We start from the raw sequence: 14,747 nt of genomic DNA on the forward strand, positions 1-14,747 counted from the left end.
TCAAGCTTTGCGTTTCCAGGCCTTGGCCGGCGTTGGGGGGGGCGTCGTCGGCGAGAACGGGGGGACAGGCACGGCTGCCGAGGGCGAGAAGACGGGGCGCTGGGCTCGAAACAGATGCGGAGCACGCAGATTTATGTCGAGTCGCGGCGACGAAGAAACAAGAGCCACAAGCCCGCCCGGCCCACGCTCAGCACACGCGCATCCACTCGCCGACACCGAACCGCGCGCCCACGTTTCAGCGCCGGTCGCAGGTCCGACAGCGCAACCCTGCCTGGTGCCGCCCGCCGTGCGATGCAGCAGAGCAGCGACGCAGCAAAGCGAATGGTTCCGGGCCAACAAAATCGGCACGACCGCCCACTCCAGTCCTTCTTCATCATGCCCTGTGCACCACTTGGATCATGCAGGTGGTGCCCTGCGTTGCGACAACCCGGGCCTGGGCCACCAGCTCTCTGAGTCGAGCTCTTGACGCCCTTCGTTGTTTGTGTTTGGGTGTGCCCTCGTCGTCTGGACGACGCTCCTGAGCAGACGGCCATGGCCTCGTCCAGCGATCCGTCTTCCCAGGACGCACTGCCGCTTTGCCGGTGCCCAGCTGCAGTCCGTTCAGAGACGCTGCTTGGCCCTTTGGTCTCATGCCTGTAGTACCTCTGTAGTCATCATCGCATCCGCGCCTGGTTTAGGGCGAACTGTTGGGCAACAAGGCCGCAAGACCCTGAACGATGCACACGCTAAGCTGGACTGGGCATCTCTGTCGTCACTCGTGATTGAGAGGGAAGACGGGGAAGGAAAAAAAAAAGCTGTTGGAACAGAGCATTGCAGCTCCCCCCATCCATCACGGGTTCTACGTCGGTAACGGAGAGACAAAGGGCGCGACGGTTACTAGGCCACGTGAGAATCGCGAGAGCATCAGCGCAGCAGCTCCCGTCATCTGCAAGACAGTCTGCAAATTCTCTCCCCCATCCCAACTTGCAATGTCGCTAGCAAGTGCATGTGCCGTCAAACATGGACATGATTGGCGACGACGACGCTGACTGGGAATATGAGTACGCCGAGAACGAGACAGAGGTGAGCAACATATCAGGATCCGTGAACGGGCCCACATGCTCTGTCGGTCTTCTAACGCGCCTGCCAGGACTACTACGTCGTGCTCGAGCTGCCCGACACGTCAGGCCTGAAGCCGAAAAGCAAGGCCGACGAGCTCTTCGCGCCACATGATCCAACCAAAGCGAGGGGGAAGGCGCCGCACGCAGGCAAGAAGCGAAGACGTGGCCCTGAGGATGGCGACGTCGACGGCGCAAACGAGGGAATCGAAGGCAACGATGGCGATGCTGCATCAAGTCCCGCCGAGCACAAACCCAACGACGACACCGCCGCCTTCACTCAGCCGCGCCTGCTCCGCGACCTGGAGGCTATGAGTCTAGCCGCTACAGGAAAGCAGTCGGACGGCTTCGTCTCTGCTGAAGACGGCTTGCAGATCGTGGATCTGGGCACGGACGAGCCCGTGATCAAGTATCAGGGCCAAATCTACAACTGCCAGTGGGCCGCGAGCATCGGCTCTGACCTTCTATTTGCTCGAAGGCCGGAGCAGCCAAGCCCAGAATACCAGCCGTTGTACTCCTTCAAGGATGTAGACCTCCTGGGCATTGGCGCCGCGAGGCTCATCGCGTCGCCCGCCACGATCGAGCGAAAGCACGACCTCACGCGGCAGTCTCCCCTCGACGCGCCGCTGCCCGAAGGCGGTCAGGCAAACTTGAACAAGGACGTGGTAAGGCAAGCGAGGTTCCTGGGTCGCATCGCAGAGATCAAGGCGAGCAGGGGCGAGCAGGTCGGCAACCTCAAGACGCTGGCCGAATCCGTCTTTCGCACTCCGGAGAACTTTGGCCCGGACGGCAGGCCCCTGAGAAGAGGCAGGGGCGGAAGGGGTGCTGCTGCCCGCGCTGCTCGGAGACGAGCTGGCGCTGCGGCGCAGGTAGCGACGAACGTCGCCACCGACGCAGCCGCTATCGTCTCGACACACGCAGGAGGAGTATCAACGCACAGCGAGGGCGGATCGACGCCGACGCCGGTTAGGTGGGCAGATCTGGAAGACGACGGGAACGCCAAAGCAAGTTAAAAAAATTTGGCACACCTTCACGCGGCCGCGTTGAGCGTGCCTCACAGATGCTACTCGAACCAGTGTGGCTCAGTTTGCTCGTGGTCACTCAAGGCGATACCCTTAGGCTCTCAAAGAGGACGGGTCAAAAGAAAAAAAAAAAAGGCAGACACAGTAAAAACAGAAAACCCAAATAAAGGGGGAAAAAAAGAGCAAAGAATAGAAAAAATAAGAAACAAATTCAAAGATGTGAGATAAATGTAAAGTAGAAGCAGTCGGGGATCACCGACTCTGACCGTCTCTCTTAGCTGCGAAAAAGGCCCTCGTTCCTTGCAGTACTTCGCGCATGTCGTCGCACGTTCTCAGGCTGCCTCTGATCCATCCGGGCAGTTTCCCCTGTATCCGCTCGCTGCCGTACCGCCTGTCGATCAGGAAGATGCAGGCGTAGTCGTTCCTGTGCCGGATTGCTCGCCCCACGGCCTGGTTGACGGCTCTCATCGTCGCGTTTTCGTAAAACTCCTGCGCCGCGGCCTTGCCGCCGGCCGCGCCATCCTCTTTGGCAGCGACGTACTCCATCCTGGCCTTCCACTCTGCGGACTGGGCGTTGGGGAAGGGCAGTCCGAAGACGACGACCGCTCGGCCGAGGCGGTCCGAGAAGTTGATGCCCTCGGAGAGGGAGCCGTTGACGACGGAGAGGAGGAGGGCGCCTCGACCGTCGGTGGATTCGCTGATCGTCTTGGCGAACGAGGCCAGAAGGGCCTCGGTTGCCGCGGCGCTGGGTTTCGCGCCGTTCGAGCTTGAGCCTGAGTCGCCGCCTGTGCTGCTGCTGCTGCTGCTGCTGCTGCGGGGCTCGAGGAAGACGGGCTTGACGGAGTTGAGCTCGTCCCATAACGACATGGACGCAGGTGCATGCTGCGACCTGGCCTCCCTCCACGCCTTGACGCAAGCGTCCAGGTAAGCGTAGCTAGAGAAGAAGGCGACCACGCCGTCCGGAACCGCTCGAGCGAGCTCGATCAGCGTCCGGCCGGCGCCGTGCATCGTCGACCCGGACGCCCGGTTCTGGAACGTGAAGCTGAACTCGTGCCCGGCGCTGTCGCGCGCGACGGACCAGGCGAGCAAGTTCGACGGCGGTATGACGTGGTCGCAGGACAGCGTCATGATGCGTGCCGCCGGCACGTACGGGAAGAGGTGCTTGATGTAGTCGTCCATGGGCGACATGGTGCCGCCGGCAAGGATCACGGCCCGCGCTTCGTCGACGATGTCGCGGAAGTGAAAGGTGGGATCGAGCAACATGTACTGCAGACCGACGCCCTGGTCGTCCTCCGCCTTGAAGAGGAAAAACCGGCCTTCTTTGGAAGGGTTCATCAGGGCCATCAGAAAGTTCTCGATGAGCGTCAGCACGGGAGTCGAGCGCTCCCGGTCGCCGTGTGACGCCTTCCCTCCCGCGCTCTTCTGCGCCTCCTTCTCCGTGAACTCCACGTATCCGTCCACCTTTCTTGCCAGTCGGCTTTCCTGTATGTACTTGGACAGCTTGAACAGGTTGATCTGGTCCACGCCTTTGCCGGACATTAGGTCCGACACGGGCACCACGCCAGCTTGCCGGCCACCAGTCCCGTTTTCGGCCTTGAGATAGCTGATCAAGGAGTCAAGAACGCGCACGATTTGAGTCACGTAGACGCGATTCTTGCCTTTCAGTCGGTTGCGAAATTTTGAAAGGTAGAGGATAAGCTGTGACCGTCCTAGCTCGAGCTGGGTGAGAGATATGCTGGCCGAGTACATGGCCGTGATCGCGTCCATGAGATTGTGGGCTTCGTCGATGATGATGACGTGGTTCTTCAGCGATATGTCCAGAGCCTCGCGAGCAGTCTTTTGAAGCAGTAACGGATACGGGAGCGTCACGATCTGTGCAAAGGTCAGCCTCGTGCACCGGAAGTCGCGCAGAGCCGGTTCTTACCTCGCTCGGCTTTATGGCCGTGCGAGCAGCGTAGTAAGGGCAGATCCCAATCCTGCGCCCAACGTTTCCCAGATCCTCGATGTCCCTGATTTTGGCGAGCGCATGGTCGCGGAAGTTGTTGACCAGAGCTTGGTCTTCCTTCTTCGGCAGATACGGACATCGACGATCAGGGGATGTTTTTGCCTGCTGCAACTCAAGGCAGCGTTCGTTGATGGCGGTAGCACCGGACAGCCTGCTCACTTTGGGATGTATGCAAAGGTTCTTGCGCGCGCCCAGCGTCAAATGTTTTATTCCTTCCGAGACATCATCCTCGCCCGACCGATTGACGTCGCTGTCGACCAGGATCGGAGGTATGCGAACCCGGCGGAGCTCGTTTGCAAACTGTGAGAGTTGCGAATGGGTTCTCGAGCAGTAAAAAATCTTGAGCTCGTCGGGCATTTCCATGTCGTCCTCTTCGGCCTGCATTCCCGCAAACATGCCGAGCCTTTTTAAAATCGCCTGTGTCTCTGTTGAAACGCCGTAGTCTGTCGCGGCGCCGAGCTGGCGACCGCCCTGGCGTTCGTTGTCACTCTCATAATCGTCCAGGATATATTGGTCCTCGCCGCCTTCCTCATCTCCGCCGACTTGAGCAGTTTTCTGCCGCTTGGAAGGAGGCTCGCCACGCTCGTATTTCTTCTGGAGGTTCAGTTCATTCTGTCGTATACGTGCAAGTCGCGCTTCGAGATCTTGCCGATGTTGCAGAGCCCTCGCACGGCGCTCTTTGCGAGCGTGCTCCACAATCCAATCAGGCTCATCGATGTCTGGTTCATCTTGTTCCAGACTTGCTTCAATGTCCTTTGCTTTGTGATTCCGCAGCCAGGTCAACGAGCCGCATATCAGGCTCAAAGATTTGCCGGTGCCTGTGGGTGACTCGAAGATGCCTATTTTGCCTTGCTCAATGCATTCATAGACCGCGGTCATGAATTGGGTCTGGATCGGATAGGGCTCATAAGGATGATGGAAATTCCGAGGCGCCATTTCTTGCCCGCTCCACCACGACCACGCTGCTGCTGTGGCTTGAGATGAAATTGCATTACGCGGATTTTTTTTCCCTTGCTTCCACAATTCCCGCTATGCATCTAGAACTAGTCGCAATCGCGTGTGAGGGCAGCAGTCCTTACGAGTCGCGGCTCGCCAATGCGGCGTATTATCACGTGATTTAGACGCCGCCCGCGGCCGGTGCTACAGCTGATCTGGACTCTTCCCGAGCCGCCACCGATCTTTGCGTCGTCGTTTCGCCGGACGGCCCCAGCCGTCGAGGAAATAGGAGGATGCTCTCCTCCTGCCGCCCGCAATTCAAGCTGCGAGGATCACCATACTCCCTGGTGCGAGGATCAACAAGCGAGCGGCGTTTTCCTTTGACCTGCGTTCTTCACTGCGATCAACATGTGTTGATCCTGAACGAGCAAGACTTGCTGTTGGAGCGTGCTTCCTACTACCCCTGACCCTCTCCCCGTTGTCTTTCTCCACTCTTGAAACTCGGGTGATGACGCGGAACATGGATTACGTTGCGCTTAAGGCACGATATTCAATGATAGGCAAAGCAAAAAGATTCTGGGTAGAATTAAAAGATGTTTCTCAGATCGAAGAGTTGGCGCCGAGCCCTCTGCTCTGCTCAACTTTTCACGACATTCATCGAGCAATCTGCCTTGTTGACACATGCTCGGCCATTCCTTTGTTTCACATTCGGTCCTATGTTCTGGTTAGCATAGATCTTTGTTTTTCATCGCAATCCCTTTTTTTGTGATCGGACAAGTTCCATTCCGCTGCCGAAACAGTCGCTCACGTACACTGTTCCTTTTTGCATGTCGAAGTAAATGCCCCCAGCTGAGGGTGGCCGTCCGTACCGCGACATCAAGACCGCTTCGTCGCTTAGAGCCTCGGTCAAACCGACAGCCTCTTCCGTCTTTCGTATGGCCTATGATTTTGCGGAGAAGGGTCGAGGTATGATGGGGTGGCCCTCGGACATCAAGTTACCCTCGCCACGGCCGCAGCTCCCACGCAGACGCTCGTATCGCAATTTCTTGATTATCTGCATTGTCGGTTTGCTATGGATATTTTCTTACAGGCACTACGAGTGGGTGAAGTCGACAAACATACCCATCCTCGGCGCTCGACCGTCTGAGTTGCACGGCTACTTCCCTCCAATAGGGAATAATTTTCTACCAAAAGTTGCGGATTACAATGTGTATCGAAGAACGCACCCAAGAACGCCCTTGTTCATTCCGTTCACTAGAAACAACTCCATGCTTCGTCAAGCCGTGCTAAGCTACATCGCAGCCGGCTGGCCAAGAAATGACATCGTCATCGTGGACAACACCGGTGTTATGGATTCCAACGAGAGACATCTGCTCGCCGAAGATAATCCCTTCTTCTTGGACTACGACCTTTTCAGGCGTAGATACGGAGTTTCAATCCTTCAGACGCCTACGCTGTTCAATTTTGCGCAGCTGCAGAACTTCTTTCTAAGGACAGCGATCGCACGACAGTGGCCATTCTACTTCTGGAGTCATATGGACATTGCGGTCCTTAGTGGTGAGGACCTTCAGCCTTTCAAGTCCTTTTACCATCGAGTCATCGACGTTCTCGATTCCGTGGGGCTGGATCAGTATTCGACTCTTCCTCCAACACCCGAGCAGGAAGCCGGAAAGGAGGAACCGAAGTCAAGGCGCTCCTTAACTGAAATGGCGAGGAGAAAGCAAAAGGAGTTGAAATGGGCGATCAAATTCTTCGAATTTGACAATTTGGCACTGATCAACGTCGAGGCTTGGAAGAAGATCGGCTCCTGGGATGTCTTCATCCCATATTACAACACTGACTGCGATGCTTACGCCAGAGTGTTGATGAATGGATACACCAAGGATGAAGTGCAGGCAGGCTACATATTCGATGTGGCTGACCTTGTGGAGGACCCAGAAATTCGCTTCTTCCCTGCGGAGACAGAGAAGGACCGGAAGAAGTGGGGTCTCTCGCCATCAGGACCCGAACCGTACGGCGGAGAAGTCAACAGCGCGCGTTTTCAATGGCTGAAATCCGAGCTTCAAGAAATGATGGACGTGAAGAACACTAACGAACTTGGACGCAACACATGGCAAGGTGCCTCGGCGGATCGACGGCCCCCCCGACATCCTGAGCCGTGGTCGCATTCCCCCAAGGACTTCCAGGCCTCCTGGTGGGCGGCAGCAGATGCTGGTCGTGCAATTTATATCAAGAAGTGGGGGACACTTCAGTGCGACTTGACGGAAAACAACCGAACTCTGCAACATGTCTGGTTCCAGGAGCATGTGCAAGAAGAAAGCCCCGAGTGGGTTGCAAGAATGCAAGAGATGGAACACTGGAATGGCATCTTAAATGAAGCAGCCATTCGGTAGTAAATCCATCGGGTCAGACAGCTAAGACGGCATCGAAACAATCGCGCAGGCTATCGCGAACTTGAAGAACTGAGTGAGCAGAAAAACACAGTAGGATTGGCGCCAAGGAGGTTCAAATCGAAGATCAAACGTTCCACTCCGAAAAGGGTTGGAAGTTAAATGGTTTCATCGAATTTTCTGCTCGAGCAGTGGACGGAATCGAAGAGAGAGATCCGGTTCCAGCTTGGGTAGGTTCGCAAGGGAATGTGAGTTCACCCGAAAAAGTATATTGCGGGATAGAGATTTCAGCCAATGACGGCATTCCTGATTTCAAGTGGGGAAATAATTACCCATTCAAGCGATTATGTACATAGATCGATATCCATAGAGCTATCTTTTTGCCTTCTTTTTTTTTGTTTGAGATATTCTCAAAGTATATATTTATTTTCCAATTCCAAGATCATTTTCGGGTTCGCTCAGGCCTTCGATTTCGTTGAATTTCGTGCATTGTATGCTTCCCGGATTGCTGACTGAGAAGCGCAGTATGGAAGTCACACAGGTATGTAGGGCTTCGCCCCTGGTGCAGACCAGGCATTGAAAGCAGGAAAGATCTTTATATATCCAATCAAGTCGTTACGTGGAGTGGCAGTGGAGAAGGCGACAATCACCAAATACGGCTTCTTGTACGATCGCTGCTACATGTTAATCAGAGAGGACATAACGGCTGCCAACGTCCAAAAGAAGCATGGCAGCATGCTCGTCGGCCTGATCCCAGAGATGGCTCTCTTCACAACTGCCATCGAGCTACCGAGCGACGAGAGTCAAGGACATGTCACAGTTACTTTCAATCCCCCTGGTGCAACGTCGTCCAGCCTTGTGGTACCTTTGGTGCCCGAGACAGCAGGACTAGATCGTCTCGACGTTGATCTCCATGGTAGTAAAACTTCAGCGTACGATATGGGGGACAAGTACGGAAAGTGGTTTTCAGAACGGTTTGGCTACGGCGTCAAACTTGCTGCCGTCGGCGAACATGAGCGAGACATTTTGTTTCCGGGCTTTCCCTTCCAGCAACCGTCGACGTCGTCATGGCTTGCTAGCCTCGCGCGGAGCATTCCAGTAGTCGGAGGTCTCATCGGGAGCCAGGAACCGCGACTCAAGTTCCAAGACTGTGCGCCGTTCCTGGTATGCACGGAGAAAAGTTGCGACGCAGTTTCCGACCTACTTTCCGACGCTGCAAAGTTCGACATTCGCAAAACGCGACCTAACATCGTTGTTTCAGGACAGCAGGCGTGGGAGGAGGACTTCTGGGGCGAGATCGTTATAGCCGAGGGCGATTCAGAAGTCAAGATACCTTTGCAACATAACTGCTTGCGATGTCAAAGCTTGAATGTCGATTTTGCTACGGGCCAGTACAGCAAGGAGAAGAACGTCGAAGTTCTGAAGTTGCTACAGAAATATAGAAGGGTTGACGCTGCCAAGAAGTACAATGCGGTCTTTGGAAGATACGGATTTATCACGCCAGCTGACGTAGGCAAGGAGATTAAGGTTGGGGATGTGGTGGTTGTGTCCAAAAAGAATGCGCAAAGATCAGGATTTGGTATCAATCACAGCCCTCGTAGCTTGAACCAAGCTAACACGCAACAGATTGGCCAGGCTTGTAGACACGTCAGAGAGTGGATTGTACATGTTTTCTTGCGATCTGTCAAGGCTATGGAGACAATTGGACTGCTTAATGTCAGGATAGCAGCTTATCACTTCCTTGGAAACGTGACACATGATTGAAGAGACAGGATTGGAAACGTAATGAGCACAAGGCAAGGCTTTATTGTAGTATAGGAAATCGGAGATTGAAAACCTTAAATTCTTATACTCACTGCACTGGGCCGTAGAACCGGCTTGATGGCCTGAGATCTTACAAACGTGGAGCGCAGCACGTGTTCTGAAATGTCAGAGTTAGAAGCAAACCCCCCTTTATCAAAGTTTGCGGCTTACAGTACCTACATGGGAGTGCGAGCTCACCTCGCCGCATTTTCAAGAGACACATCACACACCTGTTTGGGAGAACCGAAGATCTGTGTGACACGAGAGCTTTGCTATGCATGCGCCCCACTTCTACGCAACCTCCGAGATGGCATCAGAACGCCGTCAGCTCCAGAGCAGGCCATTGCTTGTAGACCTGAAAAAAGCTTGGAATGCGCCAGCTCAAAACATTTCCTACATCGTTCCTCCGGACTGACCTATTTTGAGACGTCGAATTCACAATTCTTAAAGGCGTGGCGACAAAGGAAAAGAACAACCAGTCGTGGAAGCAGCGATTTATCATGGCCACGGACACTTTTCCTCCGGAAAAGCTGGCGAACATAGCTCGAGAAGTGTCCGAACTGTTGAAGGAGAAGGAAAAGTCTGTTGCCGTTGCGGAGACCGTGTGTTCATATCCGTCCTTGCTGTAGCCGGAGCGCTAACCCGTCGACAAGGCTGCGGGAGGCTTGATATCAGCGTCGCTACTTGCCACACCCGGCGCTAGCTCTATCTATAAGGGTGGCTTGACTGTAAGATTCTTGCTAAAGCATAAATTTTGATTGATCAACGGGTTAAGGTGTGGTTAGCTGTACACGCTCGAGTCAAGAATGGCGTACGCTGGATGGACGGAGGCGACGCTCAAGGACTACAGAGGCCCAACAACGGAGATCGTCGCTGGCCTTGCTGAGCACACGAGGAAGACACTGGGGGCCTCGTATGTTGTCAGTGAGAGCGGAACCGCTGGTCCAAGTGGTGGCACCACGAAGAACAGAACGCCGTAAGTGGTTAAGCCGAGTTCAAACGCCCGCCTTTTATCATCTAACCAACAGCAGTGGTTATGTGGCACTCGCAGTGAGCAGTGAGCAAGGCACATACAAACGTGAGCTGGATACAGGCTGTGGAAAAGACAGACAAGCAAATATGGTTGCATTCGCTGTTGAAGCGCTAACTTTGCTGCGAGATGTGCTGAAAGGTGACGCAAAGCTGTGACAAAAGAACATCGTAGCACTTTGTAATCAGAAGAGCGCCGACCTTGTGGTCCATTGCTTCTTCTGAGAGACGATCAGATATCGAATTTCAAAAGGACTGCGCCGTTTGTGTGCATTGCTTGGCCAGTCGTGATTTCCGCAGAAAGCAGACCCGTCTCGACTGAGGACTCGGTGCCTCAAGCACCGCACCCACGTAATCTTCAGCACGCGACACTAACACGCTTCATATCTTTTGTTCTGACACTCGTTTGCGGCCGTCAATGATGCCAATTCAATGGCACATCTGCTCCAAGAAATCGAAAGCTACAATGAATCTGGCCGCACAACGCCGGTCAACGGTCTCAGAAGCAAATTCAAGGAGCCGACCGAACCCAACGTTCTTGAGGTAGTTCTCGGTTCGTGGTGGATCAAGCCCTGGTACCCTTCGTTCTACCCAGAGGAGCTAGTAGGAAAGACATGCGAGCGCCTTTACGTTTGTAAATGGTGCTTCAAGTATACGCGGGATGCCGTGCAGGAGTATCTAAGGCATATGGTATGATGTGTCCTGCCGACCGTGCGCTCCCCTGGAGAAGTATAGATGCTAAGTAAAGACCGGCCAAAAAGAAAACGTGCGAATACAGAGACATAAACACGGCGCTCGGCGCGCCCATCTACAGACAGCCTACGTACACGCTCCACGCACTTGATGGCGAGGAGCACAGGCTCTTCGCCCAGAACCTCTCCCTGTTCGCAAAGCTCTTCCTCGATTCCAAATCCGTCATGTACGACGTGACCACCTTCAACTTTTACGTCCTGGTCTTGCACGAACCCTCGGCCGCCGAGCCTCAAATCGTAGGCTTTTTCAGCAAAGAGAAGCTTAGCTGGGACAGCAATAACCTCGCATGCATCCTCGTCTTTCCCCCGTGGCAGAAGCGAGGTTTTGGCCAGGTGCTAATGGGCGTGAGTTACTATCTCGGTCGGCGAGAGGGACGGCTGGGCGGGCCCGAGAAGCCACTGAGCGAGCTGGGAAGGAGGGCGTACGTGCAGTACTGGGCGGGAGTGATATGTCGGCACGTCCTTTCTCTGCCAAAAAACAAACCTGTTTCCGTGCAGGACATAACGGAAAGCACGTACATCGTTGCTGAGGACGTGATCAGCACTCTAAAAGAGATGGGCGTACTAGAACGTCGGAACAGCATCGGTACAGGAAAGAAGAAGACGTCTGGAGCCGTGATCAACAAGTCCAAGATTAAGGAATGGATGGCCAAGCACAGGGTCAACAATAAGAGTCCTGTCGTGGAAACTGCCTTTGATCTGCCAGAACTTAGCGACGAGGATGAGATGGAAGAAAGCGAATAGATCAGTGAGTTGCGTGAAACATTGTGGGAGAGGCGCGAGAGGATTTTTCGAATGTGATATGATACCCATAGTTTAGATAAGGAGCTTTGTACAGTGTGCTCCTCGAGAAATAATTGTCTAAGGTTTCATTCAAAAGAAAATCGAGTCAAGAGAAAGTCGTTGTTTTTTGGTATCACAAGGAGAATACACAAGCCAACGTTATAATTCATTCCTTAATCTCTCTTTTTTTTTCTTCGCTATGACTTTGTCGTCTAGCCCGATTGCGCGCCAGGTGATTGTCTTGAGCAGCAAGTAGTCAATCACAACATTCCATCATCATTCGTTTTGCTTCACTGCTTTCCATCTCCTTGGCTCTGCAGCATAAACGCTGATTCGTAAACTTCCCTGTCTCCTCCACAGTCTGAAGGCGGTTATAATAAAGAGCTTGACGGTAATGCCAAAGGTAAAACTCGCTGAACACTAGGTAACAGCAGACTTCGCTTAAGAGGATACTGCAACTAAGTTGAGGACTTTATGTGCACATATTTTGCGTGGAAACCTACTTTGTTCGACTGTACGCTTTACGGCTGGTAAGGCTTTTAACGTAGGGTGTTCGCAGCACAATCAAATGTTCCGTCCTCGGCGAGACACCACACTTCATCGAACGTGGAGGCCACTGAAGGTGGTGAAGGACGGTAACGCGAGATATCGCCCTTGCTTGGCAAAAAAAAGAGCAGAATTAGCGACATAAAAATGTTATATCTCGCTCTTGCCACCCATAACTTTCGCTGCTTGAATTGCATTCATCTTAGCCGTCCAGCCAGGTGCAGGAGCGAACTTCCGTATTGCACGAAGCTCATCCGATGCGTAGCCTGGGATACGGATGTTGTAGTTGCGTTCGAGGATAAGTTGAATGTCGCGGACGTCAAGAGTAGACGAGTCACGTAGCTTAGCGAGTTTGCACGCGGCGGTGATGACGTTATCAACGAACTCGTCGGCCATCATTAGAACAGCCTAGATAATCATGTGAGCATGTTTTACAACAGATATGGCTGCCGATCAAAGATCGTACCTCTTCGACTTCTGGCGTCAACATCTCCCCACCCATTCCTTCCCCACCGCCAGTGACTTGCCGAACCAACTCGTCCAATTTCTTTTTCGACAGCACGCCGCCATTCTCCGTGCTCTCCATATTGAAGCTTTGCTTCACAATAGCTGGGGTACCAAGAACTCCGCCGACACCATTCCCTGGACCCGCCATCGTTGGACGCGCTTGCGGAAAATTCTGCACAGGAACAGGTGGCGCTGACAAACTCGGCGATATTACCTTAGGTGTCATCATCTTTGCACTCGGATTCATTGTGGACGTAGACGTGGTGCTTGTTTCACGAGGAGGAACTTGACCTCCAACGTAAGGTTGCTGGTGCGGTGCAGCGTGCGGCGGCTGACTGCTTGCTGCTCCAACAGCTTGTGGCGTCCCTCCGGAATATGCCCGTTGCAACGCTTGCTGGTGGGATAACGGTGTGGGCTGGCCGGACTGTTGACCATTCTGCGGCATTTGCTGCATGCCTGACATCGGTGGTTGTTGATTGCTGATACCAGGTCTCTGAACCTGCGGGCCAGCTGACTGTGGCGTCTGTTGCGGTGCAGACTGGTTGTTATTCGCCTGTCCAGCACCCGAAGGCTGCGATACGAAATTGTTGTTGGTTGGTTGCGCGTTCATGTTCTGTGCTTGTGTATTCGGTACGCCGGGACTGATGGGGCCGCGATTATTGTTGTTTGTGACTTGCTGTGGTCCAGTGACTGGAGAGGCTTGGTTACCCTGTGCATTTCCGCCGGGCATGTTCATCTGCCTATTTGTACCACTTGCAAGAGCGCTTCCGTCACTCGGTTGGCCTTGCTGCCCTGCAACGCTGCCTGCCTGTCGCGCTTGCTCGTACTTCTCCTTCGAGGCTTTTTGACTGTGCATCCATTTCTGCAGTTGCTGTCCCAACTCATTCGTCTTCGTCTCTACCTGCTGTCGCATCTCTTCCAATTGAGCAGGCACTTCTTGGCCTGCCTGTCTAAGCTGCTCGATGCGCCCGCGTATCTTTTTGAGCTCGTTCTTGTTGCGTTCGTTGTCGAAGAGAATCTTTGCGTGCTTGACCTTGACATCTTGTCTGTACTCCTCGTATTTAGGATGACCGGGCCCGATGCCGGACGGATGGTAGTACGTGTAGTTGTTCACAAAGTCCATAATCTGTTTGGGGATCTGAGGTTGGTTCTGGGCCTGAGCGCCCTGCGCGGATGCTCCTGCTTGACCACTGCCTTGTTGTCCTTGATTCGCCTGGTTTACGTTCTGATTTTGCTGTGGCACGTTCTGTCCTTGCAAATTCACCTGTCCCGTCTGCGAGCTCTGTCCGGCGCTCGCCGCATTTGCTGCCTGACTTGCGTTTCGACTCGCGACGTTACGAGCCTGGATGTACTTCTGCGTAATGCTCTGCCATTGCAACAACGCCCTATTGTGCTCAGGACTTCCAGGAGTAGAATTCTGAACAACTGCTGAGCACTGAGAGACAGCTTGTACCAATGACGCCTTTTGCTGCGTCGAAAGGTTCGGAAGTTGCTGGATATGCTGAGCCCTGACGAGCTGGTTCATGTTTACCTGGCCCGGTTGGGGCTGCTGATTGTTAGCCTGCATCGTGGGAAGATGCTGACCAAACAGCGACGATGACAACGACGAAGGAGAACGTGGATTGTAGGGTCCGAAGTTGCGATAAGCGAATGGTGGTTGATATTGAGATAGGTAGGTGAAGGTTGGTATGGTCGGATGTGGAGTACTCCGTGGGCATCCCTGCCTGGCTGCGCGCGCATGTGCAAGGCTGGAATTTCTTGCACATCTCGTATGGATTCCTAACATTGCTCCCTATTTGATCTTCACTTCTCCCTTGCAGAACACTGATGTGAACTTTTGTCGAGACGCATATTAAATGATAAATCTGAAAAAGGGT

General features: G+C 53.7%; 7 protein-coding genes across 8 annotated transcripts; 5 read left to right on the forward strand and 2 right to left on the reverse strand.

The window, feature by feature from the left end:
* Positions 1–301: 301 nt before the first annotated feature.
* PV09_03430 (uncharacterized protein) lies at positions 302–2,265 on the forward strand. Its single transcript, XM_016356628.1, has 2 exons — positions 302–1,062; positions 1,130–2,265. Exons 1-2 carry the CDS (start codon positions 1,000–1,002, stop codon positions 2,108–2,110), a joined length of 1,044 nt encoding a protein of 347 aa, XP_016215421.1. The 5' UTR covers positions 302–999; the 3' UTR covers positions 2,111–2,265.
* Positions 2,266–2,342: 77 nt separating this feature from the next.
* On the reverse strand, positions 2,343–5,184 carry PV09_03431 (uncharacterized protein). Its single transcript, XM_016356629.1, has 2 exons — positions 4,044–5,184; positions 2,343–3,991 (listed from the first exon to the last, which is right to left on the reverse strand). Exons 1-2 carry the CDS (start codon positions 5,058–5,060, stop codon positions 2,372–2,374), a joined length of 2,637 nt encoding a protein of 878 aa, XP_016215422.1. The 5' UTR covers positions 5,061–5,184; the 3' UTR covers positions 2,343–2,371.
* A 715-nt stretch (positions 5,185–5,899) lies between these two features.
* PV09_03432 (uncharacterized protein) lies at positions 5,900–7,453 on the forward strand (the record flags this gene model as incomplete). The annotated part of the gene is made up of 1 exon (XM_016356630.1): positions 5,900–7,453. One exon carries the CDS (start codon positions 5,900–5,902, stop codon positions 7,451–7,453), a length of 1,554 nt encoding a protein of 517 aa, XP_016215423.1.
* A 523-nt stretch (positions 7,454–7,976) lies between these two features.
* On the forward strand, positions 7,977–9,214 carry PV09_03433 (uncharacterized protein; the record flags this gene model as incomplete). The annotated part of the gene is made up of 2 exons (XM_016356631.1): positions 7,977–7,991; positions 8,042–9,214. The coding sequence occupies 2 exons, from the start codon at positions 7,977–7,979 to the stop codon at positions 9,212–9,214; spliced, it is 1,188 nt and encodes a 395-aa protein (XP_016215424.1).
* A 262-nt stretch (positions 9,215–9,476) lies between these two features.
* Positions 9,477–10,589, forward strand: PV09_03434 (uncharacterized protein). Its single transcript, XM_016356632.1, has 4 exons — positions 9,477–9,855; positions 9,907–9,981; positions 10,039–10,229; positions 10,285–10,589. The coding sequence occupies exons 1-4, from the start codon at positions 9,754–9,756 to the stop codon at positions 10,439–10,441; spliced, it is 525 nt and encodes a 174-aa protein (XP_016215425.1). The 5' UTR covers positions 9,477–9,753; the 3' UTR covers positions 10,442–10,589.
* Positions 10,590–10,655: 66 nt separating this feature from the next.
* PV09_03435 (uncharacterized protein) lies at positions 10,656–11,975 on the forward strand. Its single transcript, XM_016356633.1, has 2 exons — positions 10,656–10,972; positions 11,044–11,975. Exons 1-2 carry the CDS (start codon positions 10,715–10,717, stop codon positions 11,776–11,778), a joined length of 993 nt encoding a protein of 330 aa, XP_016215426.1. The 5' UTR covers positions 10,656–10,714; the 3' UTR covers positions 11,779–11,975.
* Positions 11,853–14,535, reverse strand: PV09_03436. Of its 2 annotated transcripts, XM_016356635.1 has the most exons (3): positions 12,830–14,535; positions 12,321–12,771; positions 11,853–12,269 (listed from the first exon to the last, which is right to left on the reverse strand). In XM_016356635.1, exons 1-2 carry the CDS (start codon positions 14,435–14,437, stop codon positions 12,514–12,516), a joined length of 1,866 nt encoding a protein of 621 aa, XP_016215428.1. In that variant the 5' UTR covers positions 14,438–14,535; the 3' UTR covers positions 11,853–12,269; positions 12,321–12,513. The 2 variants fall into 2 exon arrangements, with proteins under 2 accessions (XP_016215428.1, XP_016215427.1); XM_016356634.1 differs by having other exon boundaries at positions 11,853–12,771.
* Between the last annotated feature and the right edge of the window lie 212 nt (positions 14,536–14,747).

This window comes from Verruconis gallopava (assembly GCF_000836295.1).
Source record: "Verruconis gallopava strain CBS 43764 unplaced genomic scaffold supercont1.9, whole genome shotgun sequence".
In the NCBI taxonomy this organism is placed as follows: Eukaryota; Fungi; Ascomycota; class Dothideomycetes; order Venturiales; family Sympoventuriaceae; genus Verruconis; species Verruconis gallopava.

What these genes read in the sequence shown, in the direction of transcription:
- PV09_03430 (XM_016356628.1), top strand. Translation starts at nt 1,000, where the DNA reads ATGGACATGATTGGCGACGACGACGCTGACTGGGAATATGAGTACGCC. An exon ending in ACGCCGAGAACGAGACAGAG is followed by an intron (nt 1,063 to 1,129) that starts GTGAGCAACATA and finishes CGCGCCTGCCAG; the next exon opens with GACTACTACGTCGTGCTCGA.
- PV09_03435 (XM_016356633.1), top strand. Translation starts at nt 10,715, where the DNA reads ATGGCACATCTGCTCCAAGAAATCGAAAGCTACAATGAATCTGGCCGC. An exon ending in AGGAGTATCTAAGGCATATG is followed by an intron (nt 10,973 to 11,043) that starts GTATGATGTGTC and finishes CCGGCCAAAAAG; the next exon opens with AAAACGTGCGAATACAGAGA.
- PV09_03431 (XM_016356629.1), bottom strand. Translation starts at nt 5,060, where the DNA reads ATGGCGCCTCGGAATTTCCATCATCCTTATGAGCCCTATCCGATCCAG. An exon ending in CGGCCATAAAGCCGAGCGAG is followed by an intron (nt 3,992 to 4,043) that starts GTAAGAACCGGC and finishes ACCTTTGCACAG; the next exon opens with ATCGTGACGCTCCCGTATCC.
- PV09_03434 (XM_016356632.1), top strand. Translation starts at nt 9,754, where the DNA reads ATGGCCACGGACACTTTTCCTCCGGAAAAGCTGGCGAACATAGCTCGA. An exon ending in CTGTTGCCGTTGCGGAGACC is followed by an intron (nt 9,856 to 9,906) that starts GTGTGTTCATAT and finishes CCCGTCGACAAG; the next exon opens with GCTGCGGGAGGCTTGATATC. An exon ending in ACCACGAAGAACAGAACGCC is followed by an intron (nt 10,230 to 10,284) that starts GTAAGTGGTTAA and finishes AACCAACAGCAG; the next exon opens with TGGTTATGTGGCACTCGCAG.
- PV09_03436 (XM_016356635.1), bottom strand. Translation starts at nt 14,437, where the DNA reads ATGCAGGCTAACAATCAGCAGCCCCAACCGGGCCAGGTAAACATGAAC. An exon ending in TGACGCCAGAAGTCGAAGAG is followed by an intron (nt 12,772 to 12,829) that starts GTACGATCTTTG and finishes ATGATTATCTAG; the next exon opens with GCTGTTCTAATGATGGCCGA.